Source organism: Gasterosteus aculeatus, chromosome 16 (assembly GCF_964276395.1).
Source record: "Gasterosteus aculeatus chromosome 16, fGasAcu3.hap1.1, whole genome shotgun sequence".
NCBI classification, from domain to species: domain Eukaryota; kingdom Metazoa; phylum Chordata; class Actinopteri; order Perciformes; family Gasterosteidae; genus Gasterosteus; species Gasterosteus aculeatus.
This window is the reverse complement of record NC_135704.1, coordinates 5,890,071-5,912,314: the sequence shown is the minus strand read 5'-3', so window position 1 is coordinate 5,912,314 and position 22,244 is coordinate 5,890,071. Positions and strand designations below refer to the sequence as shown.

The window sequence follows — 22,244 nt, the reverse complement described above, 5'->3', positions numbered from 1 at the left end:
GCGGGAGCTGCAGCTCCACCCTGGAGGATGTTCACAGCGCCTTGTTCTCTGGATGCAACAGCGAGCGGCAGCTTCAGCACTTTCTTTTGTACGCCGCGCCTGCAGGAAGCCGAGCGCCTTTGCTCATCCCTTTATTAATTAACAGGGCTTGATATGGTTTATGAAAGCAGGCCGACGCGGTGATGGAACAGAGCGCCAGTGGCAAAGAGCGAGGAATGATCAAGTTTGCCTTCTTCTCCTCTCTCCCTCACAATGCATGCTGGGATTAGGAGTAATGCTTTTTTAAATATTGAGACATTTCAGGGCAAGTTATTAACAGAAAAAAGGTTTTTTTACAAGAGCGGAATTTAATTGAAAATATGCTTATTTTATGTGGGGGGAGAAAAAAAAGTAATCACAACAAAGGCCGCTTTGAAATGCAAATCTTCGCAGAAGAGCGGTTTGAGTGCTCGTCTGGCTGCAACTCAACAGACTGTTTTTGTTTTTTGAGCGCCCCAGTTTATCCTTTTGCATAACCAAAGGCTTCCTAATGGCCTAAGGGGACTTTTACTTCTGCATGCCATTGTTTTAGAAGTGCCCAGAGTTTCAAGTCCTGACCTTTTGAACCAGAAATACAATCTGACCTCTGTGTCCCCCACGATGCAGCGGTCAGATCCTCAAGACTGTTCAAATCAAAGTCATCTCGCAGGAGAGGCTAACTGGTGTTAGTCGAACAGCTCCTGAATGACGGAGACTATTTGTCAGCTCATGGAGGTAGAATCCGGTTTCAACTGCCAAACCTCTCTGTCTCCCGTCAGATGTGGCTGAAGCCTCTCAAACGACAGGACATCCCCCAGAGGATGTGCTACGTGGTGCCGGTCTACAAGACCAGCGAGCGGCGCGGCACCCTGTCCACCACCGGCCACTCCACCAACTACGTCATCGCCATGACGCTCAACTCCGACGTGCCGGCTGAACACTGGATCAGAAGAGGGGTGGCGCTGCTCTGCCAGCTCAGCTCCTAGTGGATGTATGCATGTGTGTATGTGTATCTACCAATGAGATATGACTCTGGTACGTAGTATTTAGGATTAGCCCAGAGAGCAGCTTAGAGAATCGAATCTGCACAGGAGGATAGAAAAGGCATTCAATGTTGTTTAACTGGCCACAAAGGGTGAGTCTTTGTTTCAGTGAGCACACCAGCCTACGTTGTCATTTTTTCCCCCTTGAAGCAAAAAAAATAAACATTACTGTACAGTGTGAGCGAATGAGTTAAGTTACCAATAATAATGTTTGCGCTTGACTTAAAAGCTGACGGGAGAAATTCTCAGCCGCGGCTTCCTGCTGTTTAGTTTCTTTGCATTTATGTGAGCTAAACCTGCTGATCTGGGAACCGAAGCTGCAGCAGTGAGAGACGTCCTGATATGCTCTCTGTAACATCACCAGAAACATCACATATCTATTCATCAGTTTATTTCCTTCCGTGATGGGGAGAATGCACAGACAGCGAGAATGTAACACTTGTAACACAGCATTTTATATCCAGAATACTAAATAAACATACAAAAAAGATAAAATGAAAACTATCATTAACCTTCATTTTACAGGCATTGTTTTACCCAATAAACACGCTTTGGGGGCGTAGTGTCACCAGCTAACCGTAAACTCGTTAGTACAGTTTGGATTTTAGATTCACAGGAAATAAAGAAGCAATCAGAATCGGAAATATCTCTTAAATATATCTATATCAAATAATCATGTTTCCAATTATGAACTTTGAACTTCCATCTGTTCCGACACCAAGCATTCAGATTAAATAATAAAATGCTTGTCAAAAAAATCAGTGAAGCAGAAAAGTTGTGCGCTCCCTCTTCTGCATCAACACTACTACTACCAGCGGTCGCACTGCGCCCCAAACATCTCCTCGGCATCTTCACGCGACTCTACTTAAGAAGTAACAAAGGCTTCTGATGGGTCGACAAAGAACCAAATCAAGCGTACACTCAACACAACGTCTGTACCGTTTCTTCACGACGAGACTTCCGTGTGACTGCCGACGGTTTAACGCCAGTTGAGACTTAAGATGATGGACGTCACACAGTGACAGGATAGATGAAGCCACATTTACGTCATGCTCTAGCAGCTGAGGCCAGGTTAGCTCGCTTAAGGACAGCCAATGGAATGTAAGGGGAGGGGGGCGGTCCCTCTTATAACGTCCTCCGGCTTAATAACTCCCGTGCTCAGTAAACGGTTCCCATGTGAAACGAGAGAAGCGGGCGCCGTTTCACCCCTCTCGCGATTGTCAGGAAGTTCATTTATTGACAGTACTTTCAAATCGATTTTTAAGCGGCGGCAAAACAGCGATTTTTGCTGCCCGACTACTGAAGGTGTAGTGATCAAGTATTTACAGTTCGCCGTAAAAAAAAGGAGTCTGAATTAGTGCGACGACTAGTCCGCCTTACGGGAGGAAATGTCCGCGGTGCTCTGATTGGAATACGCACCTCAGACACACCTGAAATAAAGCTCGCAAACTACAACAGTTTGTCTGAATTCACATTTTGAAGCTGCTGATTCTTATAAAGAAAAAAGGTACAACGGCGACAGATTGTCAAACCCTTAAACTAAAATTGGTCGGACACTTCGAAGTCCAGTTACTTAAACCAAAACATGGAAAGTGTTTAAATGCTAACTAGCAACGGCTTCAGCAGGTGTGTTAACTATCACGAGGAGCTACATCCAGTTAGACAATAACACTCTAAAAAGGCGTAGCTGGAGAGAAATTAAAGCAAGAAAAGAAAATCACTGAGCCTTTTAAATGTTCTACAATGAAAGGCCAGGGGAACACCGTCGCTACATTTTCAATGTGAGTCTAAGCGGTAGATCCGGGACGCAGCGGCGGTGGCCGGGCCTCGCCACAGAGAACCGCGCCGTGGCGGGACACAGGATGGATACGACAAGAGGGAGGTGAGGGGGGGCGACGACGACACAGCGTACAACAGGCGGTGGTGATGATGATGATGATGATGATGCATAGGCGGCGAGCTGCCGGGTCGTGACAGGAACGCCACCTTCCTGTTTTCTTCTTCTTTTTTTCTTAGATGGATCTTAGTGGCAGAGGCGGCGTATCCGCATGCGGCCTCGCTCTCCTTTTCCGGGCCGGCGCCGGCGTTGGACGTGTGGGGGAGGGGCAGAGTCATGAGATATGCGGCAGCTTACCGCCGCATGTTTTGGAATGGAGGAGACCCTCACCGCATGCGAGACCGGGCCGCTGTGTTTCCATGGAAGTACGTTAAGGCCAAGGAGGACCAGAGCCGATCGGCGTCGGGCTCTCCCTCCCTTCCACCCCCCCACCTCCCGAGAGCCTCCCCGCACCCTCCGCCCTCGACTAAAAGTTAAAATTGAAAACGATGCGGTCCTCAAAGATGGCGATGAGCAGCATGATGGCGAACCCGGTCAGCATGCCCAGGTTCTGCAGGACAAAGTGTCCCAGCTGGCAACGCTTGTGGTCCTCACTGTCCCCGTGGAGCATTTCTGGCAGCTGTGAAAGAGACAAAGGGGTCAGGTGATCCGGGTCAGAGTCAGGGGAGGGGCTTCGATACGAGCGCGCCAACTTACCATATCCACCAGCGCCACGTACAGGAACATGCCGGCCGTGATGGCGAAGATCCAGTTGGTGACGTTGTGCGTGTACTGGCCCACGGCGGTGCCAATCACCATGCCAACGTAGGCCATGAGGGCGGACAGCAGGTTGTAGAAGATGGCCTGCTTCACCGACATCCCGGCTTTCAGCAGCACCGCAAAGTCACCTGTCACACACACACACGTTTAAACACCAGCAGAGCACCACCCATCCACCGGCCTCTTCTTCTGACACAAGTTGTTCACCAAAGGTTCAAAGCAGCAGATAAGTGGACGCCCACGTGCCCTCTTCGGGCGTGGCGCAGTGGGGGAAGGGGCCCGAGCCTCAGCGGAAACGCCGTGGATCTGGAGAGCGAGATGAATGCTGAGAAGACGGTGGCCTACATTTCCCATCGTGTAACAAGCGGCCTATTTTCCTTGCTAATTACCTCAATGAATATATTACCACCCGGCTCTCATCTGTCAATCAAACTCGCGGAATTTCTTTTCTTTTTTTTTAAACTGGAGGGAAGGGGAGAAATGAGAGGCAGACCGACCCCTCCCCCCCCCCCCACACACACGCACCAAAGTTCAGTGGAGTTCTTACTTTGCCGTTTCCTGCCCCCCCCCATGGTTTCAATCCATCCAACAGTCAGACACACACGTCGTCACCTCATCTGCCGCAATTAACAACCCATCACTGCCAATTAGCTTCACTCCGGGTGGTTAAAGAACCCACATAATCATCATCTTTGCCATCCAGCTGCCTGGCGGGCGGGCGGGGGGGCTTTGTGTTGTGGAGGAACTCCGAGGTGCACTTGTCAGACTGCTGGCTTCGTCTGACGGGCCCTACGGGGGTAAAGTGCTGCTGAAGAGCGGGCGTGGAGACAACATGAAATGTGTGGGGGGGGGCAGAGACGAGATTGATCGCAAATCTTCACGTGCCGCTTGAGACGGCAGTCAGCCACGTGGAAACGCGAGTGCGACGGAGTCAAAACGGAGACAACGAAAAAACTACATCCGGGTCCGGCCGTTGTTTACGCTCGCGCGTTCGATCCCGAAGCCGGTTAACACAGCAACAAGAGCCCCTCCCCACGTGGATGTTTGTAACAGAGGCAGAGGCCCCCTGAACACGATGCTATGAGCGGGGATGCTACGAGGGGGAGGAGTCAGAAGCGTTGCACTAACGAGCCGCGCCGCGAACACACAGGCGGAGGAGGAAACAAAAAAATAAATAAATAAATAAATAAAGCGCCACTCTAAAACTAAACTAAAATGCCGGGTCAAACTGAATCGAATGGTTCCTCTGAGGAAATGTTTGAGCCCGACCGCAGTGAACCAGGCGTGCCAGCCACGGTCCACCGTCCCCGCTGACGGACGCGCTGACGGGCCATTTCGCCCGCCGTCACGGGAGAAAAGCCATTAAATCAGCAGGAGAAGTACGTTTTCCTGGAGTGAGAGGAGTGACGTTTATTGACACCGCACAGGTTTTAACAAGCTACCGAGGGACCAAAGACGGCGCCAGCCTCCTTCTGATTACAGTTTCAGTGGAAGTAAGAAGAGAAGGGCAGCGATTTAGACGCATCATTATGAGCCAACCTGTCTTTGTTGTACTTGTTGAATAAATGAGGCGTTGGAACGAGAAAATGACCCGTTTGGTTGTGCTTGAAACTTACCGAGTTCGTGAGGTAATTCGTGGCAGAAAACAGCCACAGATGTACTGATGCCCCCCGTCAGGTTTGCACTGAATGCCGCGCCTGCAGAGACAACAAGGTAAAGGGGGAGGGAATTAGACCCGTTCTCTGAGGAGCTGAGAAGATACAGCTAGCGCCTATTAGCTTAGCATAAAGAGTCTCCGCAGACACAAACCGGCTTCGATAGAACCTCCCACCTATAGCCAGGCCGTCGCTGAAGTTATGCATGCCGTCGCCCATGATGACCATCCAGGCGATGCTGGCTATGCCGGCGTCCTTCATCTCCTGGTCGGAGTGGCAGTTCCCCCCGTGGGAGTGGCCGTGGCCGTGCGAGTGCCCCCCGCGGTGCTTGGCTTTGCCTCCGTTCTCCTTGCCGGGCGACTGGTGCTCTTGGAGGACGTTCGCCGGCGCCAGCGGCGTCTTGTGGGTGGGAGAGTCGGGCGGCCGAAGCTCCGAGAGCTGCGTGTCGTTGTGACCGTTGTCGCAGGACACGGCGCTGCTGTCGGGGTCTGGGGGGGGGGGCGGAGGAGAGAGGTTATTGCTCGACAGAGCGCCGCTAAGAAGCCGGCGAAGGGGCCGACGGCGCGCTCCTCACCTCCCCCGAGGGGCTTCAGGTGCAGCCACTCCGCGTCCGAGCGCCGGTTCAACTTGTGATCGGACAGCTTCCTGCCGATCTTGCCCCCCTCGTTCGCCTTCTTCATGCCCTGTGAAGCAGCACCGGGAGGTCAATACGCGCCAAACGCTGCCGTGTCGGCCGAGTCGGCGGCGCGCGGCCTTCCCTCTCACCCGGTGGTCCTTGTAGTGCTTGAACATGCCGATGCAGTGCTCGATGATGAAGAGGAGGTAGATGCCGGCCAGCGCCGTCAGGCCCTTCCAAACCCCGTCAAAGTCCTCCACCATATCGACCTCCTTCCCCGTCCCGCGCTCGCCGTGGTTGTGCGGCCCTTGAGACTGTGCCACAGGAGGGGGAACGGAGAGGGAGGGGTCACGCAGGAGAGCGAGGCTGATTAATTGAATGTTGCCCTCGTGCCACTTTATACATTCACGTCATTTCAGATCTTAGAGTGCAATAATCATTTTGCCTGGCCGGCGCACACGCGGTACTCACGTGGGGCAGCAGGTGCAGGAGGGCGTCGCCGCTGAGCGTGCCCACCGCCAGCGCCACCAGGAAGGTGAGCAGGAACTTGAAGCAGGACTGTTTGAGGATGGGCACGAGCACCACGCCCAGCAGAGACAGCAGGCTGATGATGGTGATGGACACGAACCCCCACAGCCACACCCACCCTGGAGACGGAGACAGAGACGAGTCACTTCCTCGCTTCCTCTGCAAGGAGCCGCAGCGCTTTTTGCTTAATTGTCCGTCCGTAAAAAGGACAGCGACAGCAGTGGTTCCCGTCCACTTAGCACGTGAAGGAGACTATCCTTCAGAGGGGGAGGGACACCGGCGTGTCCTTGCAATGACACAGGATACCTAGAGCAAGAAACGCGAAGCGACATTTGGGCTCGCCTCATTTTTCATTCAGGGGCCACGGAGTCAGAAAGGTACACGATCACTTAATCTGTCAGGCGAGGACGCGCATCAGAAGGGTGCGAGACGGCGTGAGGCAGGACGAAATGTTTAATGTCCTATGAAATTCAATGTCACATCGAAGCCGGCGGCGTGCTCGCTAAAGCGACGGCGGGTCCCCGTTGGTTTATAGGACCCGAGCGCATCGTACAGACGGTCGACTTCTGCGGGAGGATTGAGCGGGAAAGTCACAGCAGGCTGTACGTTCGCAGAGGGAAGCTAAAGCAAGTACGCCGCCCTCACCAGTTGATATAATAAGCTGTTATTTGTGATTAAAACTGTGTGACCAGTTCATTATACTTGAATCTAATCGGTGGAAAGTTACAGTTAATCTCTTGAGTAATTTATCATGGATCGTAAATAAATAATTATTGGTCGATATACTCGTCCTTGTTTTAGACCCATGCGTTTGTGGTGCACAGTGAGCCGCCTGGGTCACATGGTCAAATTGGAATTAGTAGAACTTTTGGGTCCAACTCTGCTGAGAGGTGAAGGGAAGCCCAATGGAAGTGAAGGGACACGCGGGCCCCAGACAAATGGTTCTAGGTGCCCCCTCCCTCGTTCATAAACAACTACCCCCCCCTCTACGTTCTTTAATAGGCTCGTTCTTACGTTTAGTAACCGCATCCATATGATGTCATTATGTGCAATGACTGATCCTTTGTTTCACAACCACATTCTGTTGTCACAGGGAAGATTCAACCGTAGTTTAACAGGCGAACCCCCCCCCCCCCCCCCCTTTAAACTACTGAGCCTGATATAGCTTAATTCATCTAAACAAAAGAAGCAAAGCTGCCATCTAGCCGGAGGGGAGAAATGACTCCAAACATTAGAATCCCAGTGGCAGACACACTTCCTCTCCTCATCTAATCGGCCCCAGGTGGTGTTGCTTGTGAAGAGATGATCTGAAAAATGTCGTATGGCTGAATGAGTAGTCTTTAGAGGGGCTGGATCAAGCTGTTACTGTCCCATTACCCAGCTGTAGGATTAAAAAACATTGCAAAAAAACCTCAGTCTCCCCTCTGGCAGCCGTCTCCTCACTCCAAACAGGAGGCTGGAGTTCCCTCCAGGGGGGAGATTTGACTGAAGAGGAAGGCCCCGATGCTTCTGTGCCGATTACAGCCACTTCCTCATAAGATCGGGGGAAGTTTGCTACTTGAATCGTTATTACAGGTTTACACGCGTCCTCTGAGGCCACGATGGAAGACGTGGTTGCGTTTGGCATTTTGATGATGGCGTTCGTCGCCACGACTGTTGAGTACTTCGGAGGTGCACCTCAGGCCGGGTGTCACAGTAGTTCCAGACGTAGACAGTATGCCAGATACGTCAAACCCAGCACCAGAGTTAATGAGTAAAAATAAAGAGTTAAGAAGAGAATAACGTGTTTTGATGTGGGGGTGAACTGCTCCTTTAAGGCTCGAGACCCCTTGAGTGAAAACACAACCGAGCACCGAACTCATTCAGAACTCTTAGAAGCCATCAGCTAGATTTACCTTTTCTATTAACAACAGAACTTTCTTAAAGTGTTTTTTTGTCCTTGGGGAAGTCAACCTGACTCTCGTTGGAAACCATTTGGAAAAGAGCAGCCACGCTGATTCAATAACCAACTTGTCACTCAAACTACATTTTGATCATTGCGTTAATGAGTCCCGCTGCCTTACAGGGTACGGAACGCAGAGGCTGGATGAGAATTGGACCACAGTCATTGTGACAATTTGGCATTTTGTTGGTGACAAGAAATGATGAAGTGAATGTTGAGATTTCTAGGTGAACAAAATGTTTCAATAACTATCTTTCATGAACCTGTTTCACACGGTTGAAACAGTCGAGACAAATATGCGGGCAGCTCTCGGACTGGATCATGCCGCAGTAACGACCCATCACTCACAAGATAGCCCCGCCCTAAACCATATCATGCGGTTTGGTCTATTTTACTGTAACTAGGACCATAATTGTCCTGGTACTGGTAAGGAACATTGAATGCAACACATGGGTGGGTTAACAACATGCAACAAAAGTAGTTATCCAAGCTGGGTTTGTATTTTTTAGATTACATTTGCAGTGTCGGACATTTATCAAGGTTAGCAAAGGCTTTGTATTTTTAAAACAAGAGCATTTATTTCTTCTTAGAAATCATAAAAAGTGTTTGCAAATGTTTGGGGCATTTATCGTAGCATTACTGCTATTATCCTGTTTTGCCTAGAGGATGTTTTCGGTTTTCTTTTCTACCAATGAGCAGTATTTATATCTAATACGTGCATTAATTAGGTTTTAGCATGATAAAATAACAGAAGTCCCGATCAGCCAAACATTTTTCAGACCACATTTTGCAGCCGTTTATTGTTAGGAGGGGCAACCGGGACACGATGAATCCATTTCCTCATCGCAGACGCAAACGTCTTCGTTCTATTGCTGCCACAGTTCTCAATGCGCCGGACGAAAGTCACAAGGCGCCACGGCAGAGCGCTTCCTTATTTGCCGAAATCGTGCGGAGCAACGCACACCGACCGGACCCCCGGAGGGTCCTCTGCGCTCACACAGCTCATCTACCGCTCTATCTCATTACGCTCACGCCGGCCCGCTTCTGTGTGCGCACGTGGAGGAAGGCCGGTGGGGGCGCGGCGACGACGGAAAAGAAGAGAAGGACTGGGAGACCCACTGGTCCGCGTCCAATTACGCATCTCCTCTGGGCCGCAGCTTGGGAAAGGAACGGCCCTCGGTGTTGCTCAGGCTCTCCTAATTGGCACGGTGCAAAAAAAAAAAATATATATATATAAATATATATATCGAAGGGTGTGGGGACCGGAGAGAAAACTCTGCTGCAAATTTCCCGAGCTCCCCCGTGGATGCTGGCGGGAGGTAAACGAGAGGTAGCTTCTCGGTGCGCAATTGCGCCCCGTGTTTGACTCGCGGTGTGCAAATTGCAGAAAATGGAGCGGCTCTAGTTGGCCGCTAATGAGGAGCCGCCGCTGCCCTTCTGACTCGTTCGTGTGGAGTTGCTCGTCGTCATTACCATTTTTATGACTGTTTTCAGTGGCGGCGCGCTGCTGCCCGAGGCACGCGCGGTACAGGTGTCTCCGGAGGGAAGTGTGTGTTGAATAATTAAAGATTATCAGATCCTCCAATGTCTCTGTTAAACTCAAGTAATTGCTGTCTGGACAGTTTAATTCAGTCCTTAAGTCTTCACAAAAACTCTTGCATGCAGCCACACACACACACACACACACACACACACACACACATATATATATATATATATATATATATATATATATATATATATATATATATATGTAAAGATACATCTGTATACGGCCATAAAAATGTGGCTTCCAACTTTGATTAGAAATGAATCAGGTTGTGCAGATCATCCGGTGCACTTCCTTCCTACACTGCAAACTAAAGTGGAATTACAGCGTAACAACGAACAAGAGAAGACGTTCCGGCGTGAAGGCAGCCTGCTGGGATTGACGGTCTCACAGTGCAGAGATTTACATATCGGATTCACTCTTGTTCTATCCTTTGTGTTTTTGGTGTGCAGAAGATCCCGGCCCCATGTCTGATTTACAGCCGCTTTTGTATATTGTAGATCCATAATCTACAATCTTTATTCCCCAACCTGTAGCTCATTATTTCAAATAAACTCTGCCGTTTTCTTTTTTACATTCCCATAAACTGCGAGGTGGCGGAGCAGGTTTTTACGCTGACCTTTGCTCTTTACAGCTGCTGCGGTTTCTTAAACATCATTCTTCTCAACACGAGTGTGAGGTCTCGTTTAAAAACAGGAGAGGCGGTTGTAGTCGTCGTAGTTTCATGCACACCACAAGGCCGCTCGTTTGCTGCAATTATCTAATAACACGGGACACAAGTTCATAGACAGTGCTGCAGTAAAGGGAGTCAATGACAAACTGGCCACCTGTTCGTTTGAACGCAAACATCCTCCCAGTGAATATTGCCCATCACAGCTCACAAACTGCTCTGCGCTCTGCTCACTGGGAACCAATCAATTCACAATGAGACTAAGTACCTCCTGCATCCGCAATCACACGTAGCGTTAAATATGGCCAACGACATTTCTCCCCTTCATCGGGAGCCTGACGGAGGAGCGATCGCCCCGCCCACAACCCAAAGGTCGCGGAAGGTCGTACGTGGTCCTGGCTGCCGGAAAGCAGGAGAGTTGGTCACGTTTTAAAGCCGTTTCCATGGCGCACGCGTGGCCCGGTTACGTCAGACCTCCCCGAGGAACAACGTGAGACAAAGGCGTCTGTCTAGATAAGTCCGTGGTAGTTACTCAACAAAGATCAAAGAGCACGGTTAACAACCGGCTGGAGGAAACGCTCTTATCATGAGACGTGGTGGAGTCCGACGGCCTCACATCCCAAAGTCATCAGACAGTCTTCCCCTGTAATAAAAGGTCAACGGCGCCTTGGTGTGGTAGAAATGCAACAGGATTCCGATGTGACCGGGTCTCAAACGCCGTAAACAAGCTTGAATCGACTTTCAATATACTGTGCGTGTCTTTTAAACTAATGTCAGCGTGCACGTTACGCTTTGGTGAGTGTTCACTGCAACGCTGGCAGGCAGAAAATAAGAACTACTGAAACATAGAAGAAGGGATTCTTGTTTATATATATAATATATATCGCTTTGTAAGACAGAGTTATTTGTTCTTGTTGATGCTTTAAGTGCACTTTACTCTGTATACTGTGATACAAACATGGGAAACACTGTCCCAGCTTCCCGTGATGATGAGATCTCTTTTCCCTCACTTGGTTCTGATGAGGAAACAGTGACCTGCAGTTAACGAACATGCCGGTGGATTGTTTTCCAAATGTGATTACGCACTGATGGGTTTAAAAAGGAACTGTTACTTTATCCATTGTGCAAACAAAGCTCATTGTTTGGCCACATCAGTGAGGAGATGACAACATTCTGGCAATATCTTATCATTTGTGTCTCTTTGCTCTGTGGACAGCTATTGATCGTTAATAGCCATGTGAGGTGTGAAAAAAAAAAAAAAAGCTGAAAGGAGAATGCTGAGCAGTGCTTTGCAGCCCAAACTCACGGCAGCGCAGCTTCAGATTCATTCATGACGGAAACAGGCGTGAAATAAAGATGCAAACATCTGAAGAAAAGTGGGCCGATGCTGGAAGGCAATTCATTGAAAGCAGAACAGTGCTCGAGGCGACTGCTACTAATGTTCCTGCACATTCTCACTGTGACACACGGACGGACAGAGGGTCCGGTCTGCTGCTCAGAGCCTTGTTTGGGTGGAAACTCTTACCGGGCGCAAAGACTTTCTGCTGCTCAGCCATCTGGTGGAAATGGCGGATGCAGACGCGGCTGTCTATCTGGTAGAGCAGGGCGGGACACAGGTAGGTGAACTGGCTGGGGGAGATGAGCGAGTCGGGGTTGAGGCCGTAGTAGGTGAGGAGCTGAGTCAGGTTCAAACACTGGAGGGAGGAGAGGAGACGGAACAGGATGAACATGAGAAACCATTGTAAAATAATTTCATTAAAAAACACATTTAAAACGGACATGTGGAGGCAAGAAAGACTGACTGAGTGGGACATGTCCTACCTCCTTGTGCTGATGAGACATTCCTTCCAGGTGGCCGGACGGGACGGGCACTGGCAAAGTCGGGGGGGTGTCGCGCCCTCCGGGGGCTTCTCTCTTTTTGTGAGAATGCCCGTGACCGTGGTCGTGGTCGTGGTCGTGACCGGGATGCTGGTCCTCATCCTTGGACTGTGGTAGCGGAACAGACGGCGTTCCGTTCTGCCCTCGCTGTCCTCGGGTCCGGGACGGGTTTCTCGTCTTCTTGGGCCGACTTTCTGTGGTGGCGGGGGAGGACCGCTGCGCCGGGGGGACTCGGGACGGCTTCAACTGCGGAGAGGGAGGAACTTCTGTGACCGGTAGCACCCCGGGGGTGTGGTCATTGTGGGCGTGGTCGTCATGATCGCCGTGGTCATGGGCGTGGTCTGCGTGGTCGTGGTCATGATCGCCGTGGTCATGGGCGTGGTCGTGATCGGCGTGGTCTGCGCGGTCATGGCCGTGGTCTGCGTGGTCGTGATCGACGTGGGCGTGGTCGTGATCGACGTGGTCGTGGTCGTGATCGACGTGGTCGTGATCGACGTGGTCGTGGCCCTTCTGCGCTCCGCCGCCGGGACTGGCAGCGGTGGTGTGCTGGGAACGGACGGTGGCGTGCGGCTGGTGGGCGCCGGCCTTGTGGTGCGGATGGCCGTGCCGGTGACCCTGGCCGGCCTCCTCGTTGGCGGACGAGTGCGAGTGAAGCCCCTCCTGCACGTCCACCAGGTCGAGGTGGGCCACGTGGTCGTGGCCCAGCTCCTCGTGGTCCACGTCGACCACCTTGACTTCGCCCAGGCCCAGGCTGAACAGCAGGTTCTGGAAGCCCTGGAAGTCCAGCCGGTCCTTCTGGCCGTAGCGGCTGAACAGCTCCTGGATGTAGAAGCGCTGCTCCTCCTCTAGAGACTCCCCGTGAGGAGGGGCCGCCCTCACGTACGGGGCCTCGGAGATCTGCAGGTCGCTGTGGGTGTTGTCGGCATGGGGATGTCCGCCGTGCATGTGGTTGTGCCCGTCTCCATGGCAGCGGTTGCACTGATGGAAGAGGAAGGTGAGCACGCACAGGAAACAAAACTTGGTGTGCACGTGGACTCGCATGGTCCCCTTGCTTCTGGTCCCCTGCAAAGACAAGGAAGGGAAGCAGAATGTGTATCACATTTCTTCTTCCTGTCATGTATTTAGAATTACGAAAACAGCTTAAGAAACTAGGTTAACTAGTCTCACCAAGTGTGAGACTGGATGATCATTCTAAAATGCTCTCGATTTCATGAATGAAACAATTCACGTCTTGTAGTTTGTGTGTCCTTGGATTCACAGTCTGAGGAGCAGCATCGTGCCCCGTCTGTCCTCGCTGAGTTTAGTTAGTTTGATGATAACCACAACTTTACCTCTAATCCTGTTTGTTGGTTTATCAGCTGAGTGGGACAGTTCAAATGTCAGTCCTATAATCTGACAGCTCAAAATGCTTTGCTGGCTGAAATATCTGCACATTGAAAGTTGGAAAGAAATAGTTCCTCACATTGATAAACAGAACACTGTAAAACAACTGTCAAATTAAATTAAATTAAAAGGAAAGTCAGTAAGGTTACATTATATTCTGACGCGTTTAATTTGGATTTAGTGAAAGTCAACTGAAACGATCATGGATAAAATATTTGATGTACTCTTTTGTTGTGTGTGTAGATTAATCATTACGATGTCACTTTACCGCGTCAATAAAACAAAGAGCCTCCTTAGCACAGTGCAACCGAGTCTAGATTAGGTTCCTCATAATCATAAATTACACACACAAAATGATCCAAGGCGATAACCGTGCACACCACACACAAACACTGCAGACAAACCCCTTAAGCTGCTCACATTAGCTTAGCATAACACAACTCGTAACCCAATCAGGGAGCCGTTCAGAGCCGGCGCTCTGCGGTGAGCTGTGTAACAAATAGCTGGTTCTCCCCCACCGCGACTCGCAAAAAGCCTGAAGCGGCAATATCGCCGAGTCAAATGATCCTCATAAGTTCTCTTGCGAGGCTCCGGGGGTTGGTTGATGCGTTGGGGGGGGTGGGGGGGGTGATTGTGGAGGAGGAGGAGCACGGAGGGGTCAGGACGAGGTGGATAATGGGCAAAAGAGAGCAGAGTCCCTTTGGCAGGCGGCTTGTTAGCGAACACTGGATGTACGGCGCGGCGTCTCGGGGGAACAGACTTGTGTTGAGCATGAGGCTGAATGTTAGGAACATCTCTGATTTGTTTCTCACAGGTGTCATGTCACAACGTGCAGTAATAGGACCCCAGAATATCGATACTGGTTTCTTTTTATACACCAACTTAGAAGCGAGGAATTTAGAAACTAACTAACGCGTTGCAGGTCACTTAAAAAACAAAACAAATAAAACATCACGCAGCAACGACATCTCAAATCGGCTGTTCCTTTTTTTTTTGTCTGTGGGAAAATAAACCCGCAACAATCCGCTGATTTAAAAGGATCAACCCGACGGTGTTGTGATCAATGTAGAGTTTGTATGGCTCCCACTCAACACGTGCACAAAGAACACCATTGAAAAAGCCCTTGTTAATTCCATCAAGCCCTGATCAAGGTCTAGACGACTTCAACATCTTATCATCCAACGACCACCTCCGTCTCCCCATATAACGTGTGCAGGAGCGCTCTGTCAGCAGTATTCACGTAAAGTCGGAATGAATCCAACGCTTCTTGTTGAGCTCTCACTGACGCGTCTTCACGAACCACACGAAACTTCAAAGAGGCCGTCAACAAATCAAATACGGAAACAGAAAAAAAAAAGAAGGAGAAAGAAAACGCGGCGAATAAAAGCTGCAACTCCTGTTCAGAGGTTTCCGCCCAGAAGCTGGAAGCGCGGCTACTTACCGCTGTGTGAAGAGAAGTTTGGCCACGGAGTGAAGGATGGCGCCCTGCAGACTTCACGGCTGTCTGCTAGACACTGTTTATAAACATGAGGCTGCAGTGACCTATGAACCTTCCAGCAGGAGGGGGGGGGGGCATATTTCTAAGAGCACACCCCCTGGGCAGCAACAGAGCCGGCTGTGTGATCCTGATTGGAGTCTTTTGTTGTGCTTGTTGTTTGGAGGAAACAAGATCATGTCTATTTAGTGGGAGAGTTCAATCGAGTGCTACAGAGGCCCCCAACTACTCCGTAACCATGACAAGTTTCCTCTTGCAGTGAAAGCGTGACCGCCCCCCCACCCGCACTAAATGGAGAATTAAATATCACCTTGTATGACTTCATACTAGAATAAATGGGCACTCGTTGGTTCGCTCAGCCGCTTCGGGTCAACAAACACAAGTAAATAATCCCGTCACACGGTAACTCACCGTTAAGACGTCTCCGCCTGCGTGGCCCCCCAGTCCAGGCGCTACTGTGTGAGGGGTCGGGGGGCAGGAGGGGAGGGGGGGAGGGGGTTCCAACTCTTCTGAACCGTGCACTCTGGAAAATATAAAGATGGACAGACGGGTGAATTTAGGAATCACCCGAAAAACAGTCGTTCCTCCCGAGCGTTGCTGGACCGTCAACGGCTCCTTTTGAAAAACCAAATCAATCCAACTAAACTCAACACGTGTACCACAGCCACCATCAGGATGACTAGTTCATCAGGTGATGTTCCCATCCAGAGGGGAAACGGGCAGATTGATGCAGCTACGCCAGGTGCATTCTGGGAGTTCACTGTCCACCTCATGACGGCTGACGTTTTTGCTCCCCCTTAGGGGGGGCGGCCAGCAAAGCACACATTTTTCCCAGGACACAATTTGACACGTCAAAGAAGAAAAAAGGACATAGTGGAAAGTTGATAAGGGCTGAACTCCACGTAGAAGCTTCACTTTCAGGGTCCTGATATCGCAAATGGGGCCTCAGCCTGAGAAGCGACCCACCTGTGCCTTTCCCTCTGCGACAAGTCCAAATGTCTGCTGCTAAATAAGGAGATTGAAAGGAGTAAAAAAGAGCTTTCAGCGGGTGGGCTGACGGGTGCATTCAATAACCAATTCATGTAAAAGTGCAAATGACTTCTCATCGGCTGACGGCAACAAAGTGGAGAAAGTTCACCAGACCAGGAATTTGTTCTAAAAGAAAATCGGCTACCGATGTAAAAATGCAAACCCTGCCATGACCCCTGTTGTTCCTTTTAGCAAAAAAAAAATAGAATGTATTTAAAGTGGTAACATAAAAGCTGATTTTTTTTAAATTTAAAGTGACGGTGATGATACGGAAAGCAGCGGGTACTTACACAACCAGATGATCTGAATCTCTCCACTTCAACCTGATACAAGACGAATAAATATGTCAATGAGGGATCTGAACAGCTGCAAACCCCGACTACATGAAACCTTTCAATTTAGCTTCTTCAACATCATTTCTCCATGCCGCTGATGTATTTCCCAGGTTGTTAATGGCAACACAAGCCTTTTTCTCTCAGAAAAGTGGCTCTGGCCCCTAAGCTGTTTCATATGATTCTCACGCGACCGTACAGATCCGTATAAAGCTGCTGTCTGCAGGGGCAGCAGAGATTAAAGAGGAAAGAATGATACAAATCCCCTCCACTATTCAAACAAAGACCATTAAATGGCAAAACAGGTCAGAGATAAATAAGTGCTTCTTGTTGATTCCTTATTCATCGCACTCTGAGCTTTGCCTGAGAGCTGCGTTAAAATGGATGAACGCTACAATATCTGCTGTTCGTGTTTTAAACAAGTGCGCCGCCATCGTGGGGAAAGGGAACGACACGTCCCAAAGTGGCTCCAACCGGGCGAGTTGAGACAAAGGCAAACATCACGGAGCGCAAGGTGTACAAAGAGGGCGGGTGTGACCTCCGAGGTTGACCCCACCCAAAAAACACAGTGAGCGTGAAGATCAGGGCCCGTTCACGCCTGAAGGCCTGAGCCGATGCTCGCGGTGCAGCCGGCTTTTGTTTGTGTACGTTGGAATCCTGTTTGGTTTGGTTGTCGGGTCGCGCGGCGGCACCGCGGGGCTTTTATTTGCCCCCCGCTCACACTTCATTGCAACGAGGCGCATGCCGTTAACATGATGTCCACCCGGTATATCCAGCTGGACGCGATGCCAAGGAAGGCTCTTCCAGCACTTCCCGCCTCTCTCTACCGGTCGGCGTCTCCTAAGCGGTCATTCCGACAGTGGCGAGGCCACGCAGGGATGCGTCACCGGGGCCGGCGGACAGGACGTGAGCTCACCACAGGCTCAACAAGCAGGTACACATGTTTACAGACACGGGGCTGCTGTTGCTGTGTGGGCAACCGCCCCGTACTGCCGCTGCAAAAGAACAGAGGAAAAACCCAAACGGCGGTGAGGGTAGTCATTTTGTCACGCCGAGCCAGCAACCCTTTGATCAGGAGTAGCGGTTCCGTGGAACGGGTCACGCGGCAGGTCTCGGGGGCCCGCCTGATAAACGGCACCCATCACAGCCGACTACGCAGGTCGGGGGGGGTTGAGGTTTAAATTTTCACACACCCCGGTTCCCCCAAACCAGCAAAACTTCGCGAGCGCCACGTGAAATTCCGCTTTCTCGTAGCTCCGGGGGGAACTGGTCGGATGCTGCATGTGTAACGGAGGCCGGCGAGCCTGGAAGTGTGTTCCTGGTTGTAGAGGGGAAGAGTCAACACAACAAGCAGCTGACCAGCACACTGCGCAGACGGCAAAACAGAGCGATGCTTACCGTCGGCCACAAGTGAGCCTGCAGCAAAGACAACAGGAGCACCGGCGCTGACTTAAGTAACAGGTTGAATGTCTTTGAGGCTTTTGAGTCAAGTGACTAGTTTGAAGAGGGAGGAGGGGAGGCGCAGGCTGGGACTGTGTGTGTGTCTGCATGTTTGAGCAGACAGGGAGCACCTGACCAGCTACACAGTGTGTGTGTGTGTGTGTGTGTGTGTAAGTGTACTGTGGTGAGCTTAGTCAACCCGCTATGGGGTTTTTACCCTGATGTAATATCAGCAACTTGAAGTCAAAGATACCAAAAGTGTATTAAAACTGTGAGTGCTGGTCTGGACTGAACCGATGCTTCACGTGGAAAGAAATATGTCAGCTAGCATGACTCAAAGATGCATGTGTCATGTCATAGAAACAGCAGGGGTGTGGGAATGGTGTTGCGTGTGAAGCAGATTGTAATCGTGGTGAGAACAAAAAAAAAGAGAAAAAGATCAATGTTTAGGCAGTTCTTATAAGAAACATGCAGATGGAAACAGGGACGGTGTCATGGTATTTTAATGATTTGGGCTTTTAAAGGGGAACTTGAAAGTGGGTCCCAAATCACGGACTGACTTTGAACATCCTGTAAGCTCCTGCCGACACCGGCACGGAATCAGCCAATAACATGTACGCAAAGACAACAAAGAACAGTTATTGAAAATCTAAAGAAATGGAGCCCTGAGACTTCTTTCTAGCATCAGCACGGGTCACGATGAGAACGCCTTCCTACGATCACGTTGTCCTCAGTGGAAGCAAAACAACAGAAAGTCCCAGCACAATTCCCACGTCCAGACAAACGGGTGTAATCCCGCGTTCGGTGCGTCTGCTTTCTCCGTATCACAGCACACCGACAAATAAGTAGCAAAACAATGTGGAATCAGAACCGTGGTGGGTTTCCTATCCGCATATTGAAGGACCACTTTAAATCTTTAGTCAAAACCCACCAATATCTAAGACAGCAAGCATATTTTATACATGTAAGACAAAGTCGGTTGCATTGTAATTCACGGATAAAAATATCCAGAGTTCCCCTCTTTAACGGTTCGCTGAGCCTCGATTTTCCTTTTATAAAACTCAATAACGAACAGTAAGTGCACTTTTGGGGGCCGTTAACTCGATTAAAAGGCAAAACGTCCCTTACAGGCTCAGCATTGTGAGAGTTTTAATGGCAAAGGGGTTTAAGTTTTGGGAACATTAGGATTGACTCTTCTCTCACATTGAATCTCTCACGAGCTGCGGTGGCGTGCTGGGGGGGGGCTAACGGGGGCTTCTTGAGGACGCGGCCTTTGGGGACGACGTTAACTTATCGGCTGCCACTGCCTTTGAGTGCGGCACACGCGTGACCGACCCGCATGCGTCAACAGTGCAACGAGCTCGGAAAACAACACACAGAGACACTGACTTCATTCTCTGGTCAGGTAGACGGGACTCCACTCTATATTTTCACGTAGCCTAATAGCTGTTTGCTGCTTTATTACGTGTGCCGATTGCTCCTTTAGCCGTGATTTCAAGCTGTCTGCTGCAATCATAGAGCCTTACTGGTGTGTTGTAAACAGCGTTCCGTAATGCAGCTCAACTCGAAGAGGAATTGCACCAATATCACACACAAAAAGGTCAGTGTACAAGTCATGTTGACTACTGCTCAGCCTGTGGACGTGGTTTTGGAAAAAACAGCTCCAACTGAGCCGCTGGTCTTGCATCATGTGAGTTAAGAACAGTAAAGTACTGAAAACATAACGGAGCCGTTATCCTCAGCGGTGTAGAAAACCTGCGGTATTCATCCACCCGGAGGATGTGGAGGCCCAGATTGCAAACATATATCAACACTGAATATTGTGCGTTATATTATATTAAATGTTGTATTAGGCTGAGGTTAAAGAGAAAGAACGGTGATGACAGGATGTTCCACACAGAACATTTCAACTGGTTCCAACAGATACAAGTTCTCCTCCGCACTTGTCATTTTGCAGTACTGTTCATTACCTCTTAACGAATATTAAAGTGTATAAACAAGCATTATATATTACATATGGCTTGTTAACAGAAGCCATCCATTACTTTAACAAGGCAGGGCCAAAATAAAAGCTACACAACTTGCTGCATATTTTGAGCAAGGCTTAAATGTGGTTTAATTATGTGGTTTATTTCAGTAGCAGGATCTCAAAATGACATTTGTGTAAATGGAAAGGGATATAATGAATGATTTGCACTGTGGAAGTCACTGGGTATAATACATGATATATATGAGGGGAAAGCAAATACAACTTGATGCACATCTGAATATAATTTCTCTAATTCTGAAGGTTCAGAAAAATAATCAAAAAAGGATCATACGAGGACATTTTAGGGAACACGCGGCGTACGTTCATTCGGTCTTTCAAAATATGAGGTCAGGATTAAATTCTCCACAGACACTAAATACTGCAGTTTAGTTTAGGTTGACTGGACAATGGGGAACATAGTTACTGCAAAGGATTCAACATTTCACAACATGCATTTGGGGCCTCTTTTGTACCAATAGTCATGTACTAATGGTGGTGTAAAGCTCCTCTCACACCAGCACACTGGTTTAAAACGGCCCACGGTTTATTGAATAAGCAGGGACATTAAGCATTGATTACGAATTGACATATGACCAAAAACGGTCAGCGTAGTGTGTCCGTCCAATGAGGGGCGTGAAAATACACTGAGTGAAGAAGAACGATGCTGTTATTATAAGCAACTCGCGTCACCCGCGTTTAGTCTCGATTTGAATGCAGCGGTCACGTTACGGACGCGGTGCCGCACATCAGTCACCGTAGCGGGCTTATCCACCGCACGTGGCGCGCACAACGCGCCTCGCTTTCTCGTCCTTGAGAACGCGGCGGTGTTTAAAAGTCGTCAAAACGCGTTCACCCGCGCCACGGGAGCTGGTCGCCATTGTCCGTCGCGAGCCGGAGGCTCGAGAACTGCCGGCCGTTGGTTCGGGTCAAGAGCCGCTCCTCTCAGACGGGCTAATGCTAACGCTAACGCTAACCCGAGCAGGACGGGAACGGCTCGCCCGGGCTAACGTTAGCTAGCAAACGACTCGCGGGGGATATTGGCTCGCAGCCTGAAGAGAGCGACGCTAGTAAAATGTCGCCTGAGGTTCCGTAACACATGCTCACGGTAGCGGTTAGTAACATCTACACGTCGCGGGGAAGGCTGCCCGAGTCCATGTTGTGGGAGTGAATGACAACAAATGGGTTTTTATAGTTACCTCACTCGAGTGCCGTGTGCATCTCCTCTCCGCTCGGTACCAAAAAAAAAAAAGGAAAGCCTGGCTTACGTCAGCGCACGAAAGGCCAGTGATTCACCAACGCGTCTAGCGAACTTTGCGTAGTATCGCGGATGAACGAACTACCAGTCTGCGCTATGTGCGCACAGCACTGAGAGATCAGCGACGGCTCTTTTCCGCCAGATTGTTTGTGCGCTGTCATATGACCGGCTGAGGAAATGATGTTTAGAGGATCAGACCGGTTCCAGGCGAGGATGAGCAAATTCCCCTGATGCGTCATCAAGACAGTTTATCACAACATGAAGATGAAGTGTTGTGCCTGGCTGACGCTTTACTTCATGCCTTCAAAAAGTACACCAGAGGTTCCTTTTTAAATCTGTATTGTTGCAATTGAGCCATTTAATTTCGATTGAAAACCGAAATTTGTTTTCATTTTCATCTTGTGACATATGAAGGTGGTAAATAAAGAGTAGACTGAACTATAAATACACTATTATCGGCTCTACTTGAATAAGATGAAATACCGCAAGGTAACACACAAATAGTAAAAGAGAAATGAGTTGCAATCATAATGAGGACACAATGAAAAAAGACAATACGTACGTACTGCGATCCATAAACCAGGAAGGAAAGAGGAGCTATGCTTTCTATCCAGCTGAATCAGACCTCTTTCCTGTGTCGCTTCCTCATTTGCTCAAAGTTTTCAATCAAGACACATTTATAGTGTCAGTACAAGGTCTGCCGTACTGTTTTTATACATACGTGAGGAGACGCTTTACAGAAATTGACAACTCTATTGGGATTAGAAACAAACGGTGTTTTAGGAA

At 49.6% G+C, this 22,244-nt stretch overlaps 2 protein-coding genes across 6 annotated transcripts in view; one reads left to right on the top strand and one right to left on the bottom strand.

Moving 5' to 3' along the window:
- The window catches only part of dnah7 (dynein, axonemal, heavy chain 7), a 58,438-nt gene extending 57,198 nt beyond the window's left edge, over positions 1 to 1,240 (top strand). The window contains exon 66 of the mRNA XM_078090071.1: positions 798 to 1,240. Within this exon, the coding sequence (XP_077946197.1) occupies positions 798 to 1,004 (207 nt within the window). The 3' untranslated portion in view covers positions 1,005 to 1,240. The remainder of the gene's footprint in view (positions 1 to 797) is intronic.
- A 197-nt stretch (positions 1,241 to 1,437) lies between these two features.
- Positions 1,438 to 21,648, bottom strand: slc39a10 (solute carrier family 39 member 10). Of its 5 annotated transcripts, none has more exons than XM_078090072.1 (11): positions 21,400 to 21,648; positions 15,320 to 15,896; positions 12,439 to 13,557; positions 12,143 to 12,311; positions 6,400 to 6,575; positions 6,078 to 6,242; positions 5,887 to 5,995; positions 5,489 to 5,800; positions 5,274 to 5,354; positions 3,595 to 3,785; positions 1,438 to 3,517 (listed from the first exon to the last, which is right to left on the bottom strand). In XM_078090072.1, exons 3-11 carry the CDS (start codon positions 13,534 to 13,536, stop codon positions 3,365 to 3,367), a joined length of 2,454 nt encoding a protein of 817 aa, XP_077946198.1. In that variant the 5' UTR covers positions 13,537 to 13,557; positions 15,320 to 15,896; positions 21,400 to 21,648; the 3' UTR covers positions 1,438 to 3,364. The 5 variants fall into 5 exon arrangements, with proteins under 5 accessions (XP_077946198.1, XP_040057315.2, XP_040057314.2 ...); XM_040201381.2 differs by having other exon boundaries at positions 15,785 to 15,896; positions 21,400 to 21,617; XM_040201380.2 differs by lacking the exon at positions 21,400 to 21,648 and adding an exon at positions 18,133 to 18,306 and having other exon boundaries at positions 15,785 to 15,896.
- Positions 21,649 to 22,244: the final 596 nt, after the last annotated feature.

Excerpts from the sequence above, each read along its gene's own strand:
- slc39a10 (XM_040201380.2), bottom strand. The coding sequence starts at position 18,284 with ATGCAGACACACACACAGTCCCAGCCTGCGCCTCCCCTCCTCCCTCTT. Across the intron at positions 12,312-12,438 it reads TGTCTCATCAGCACAAGGAG|TGTTTGAACCTGACTCAGCT; the intron begins GTAGGACATGTC and ends TCCTCCCTCCAG. Across the intron at positions 6,243-6,399 it reads TCCTGCACCTGCTGCCCCAC|TCTCAAGGGCCGCACAACCA; the intron begins GTGAGTACCGCG and ends CCTGTGGCACAG.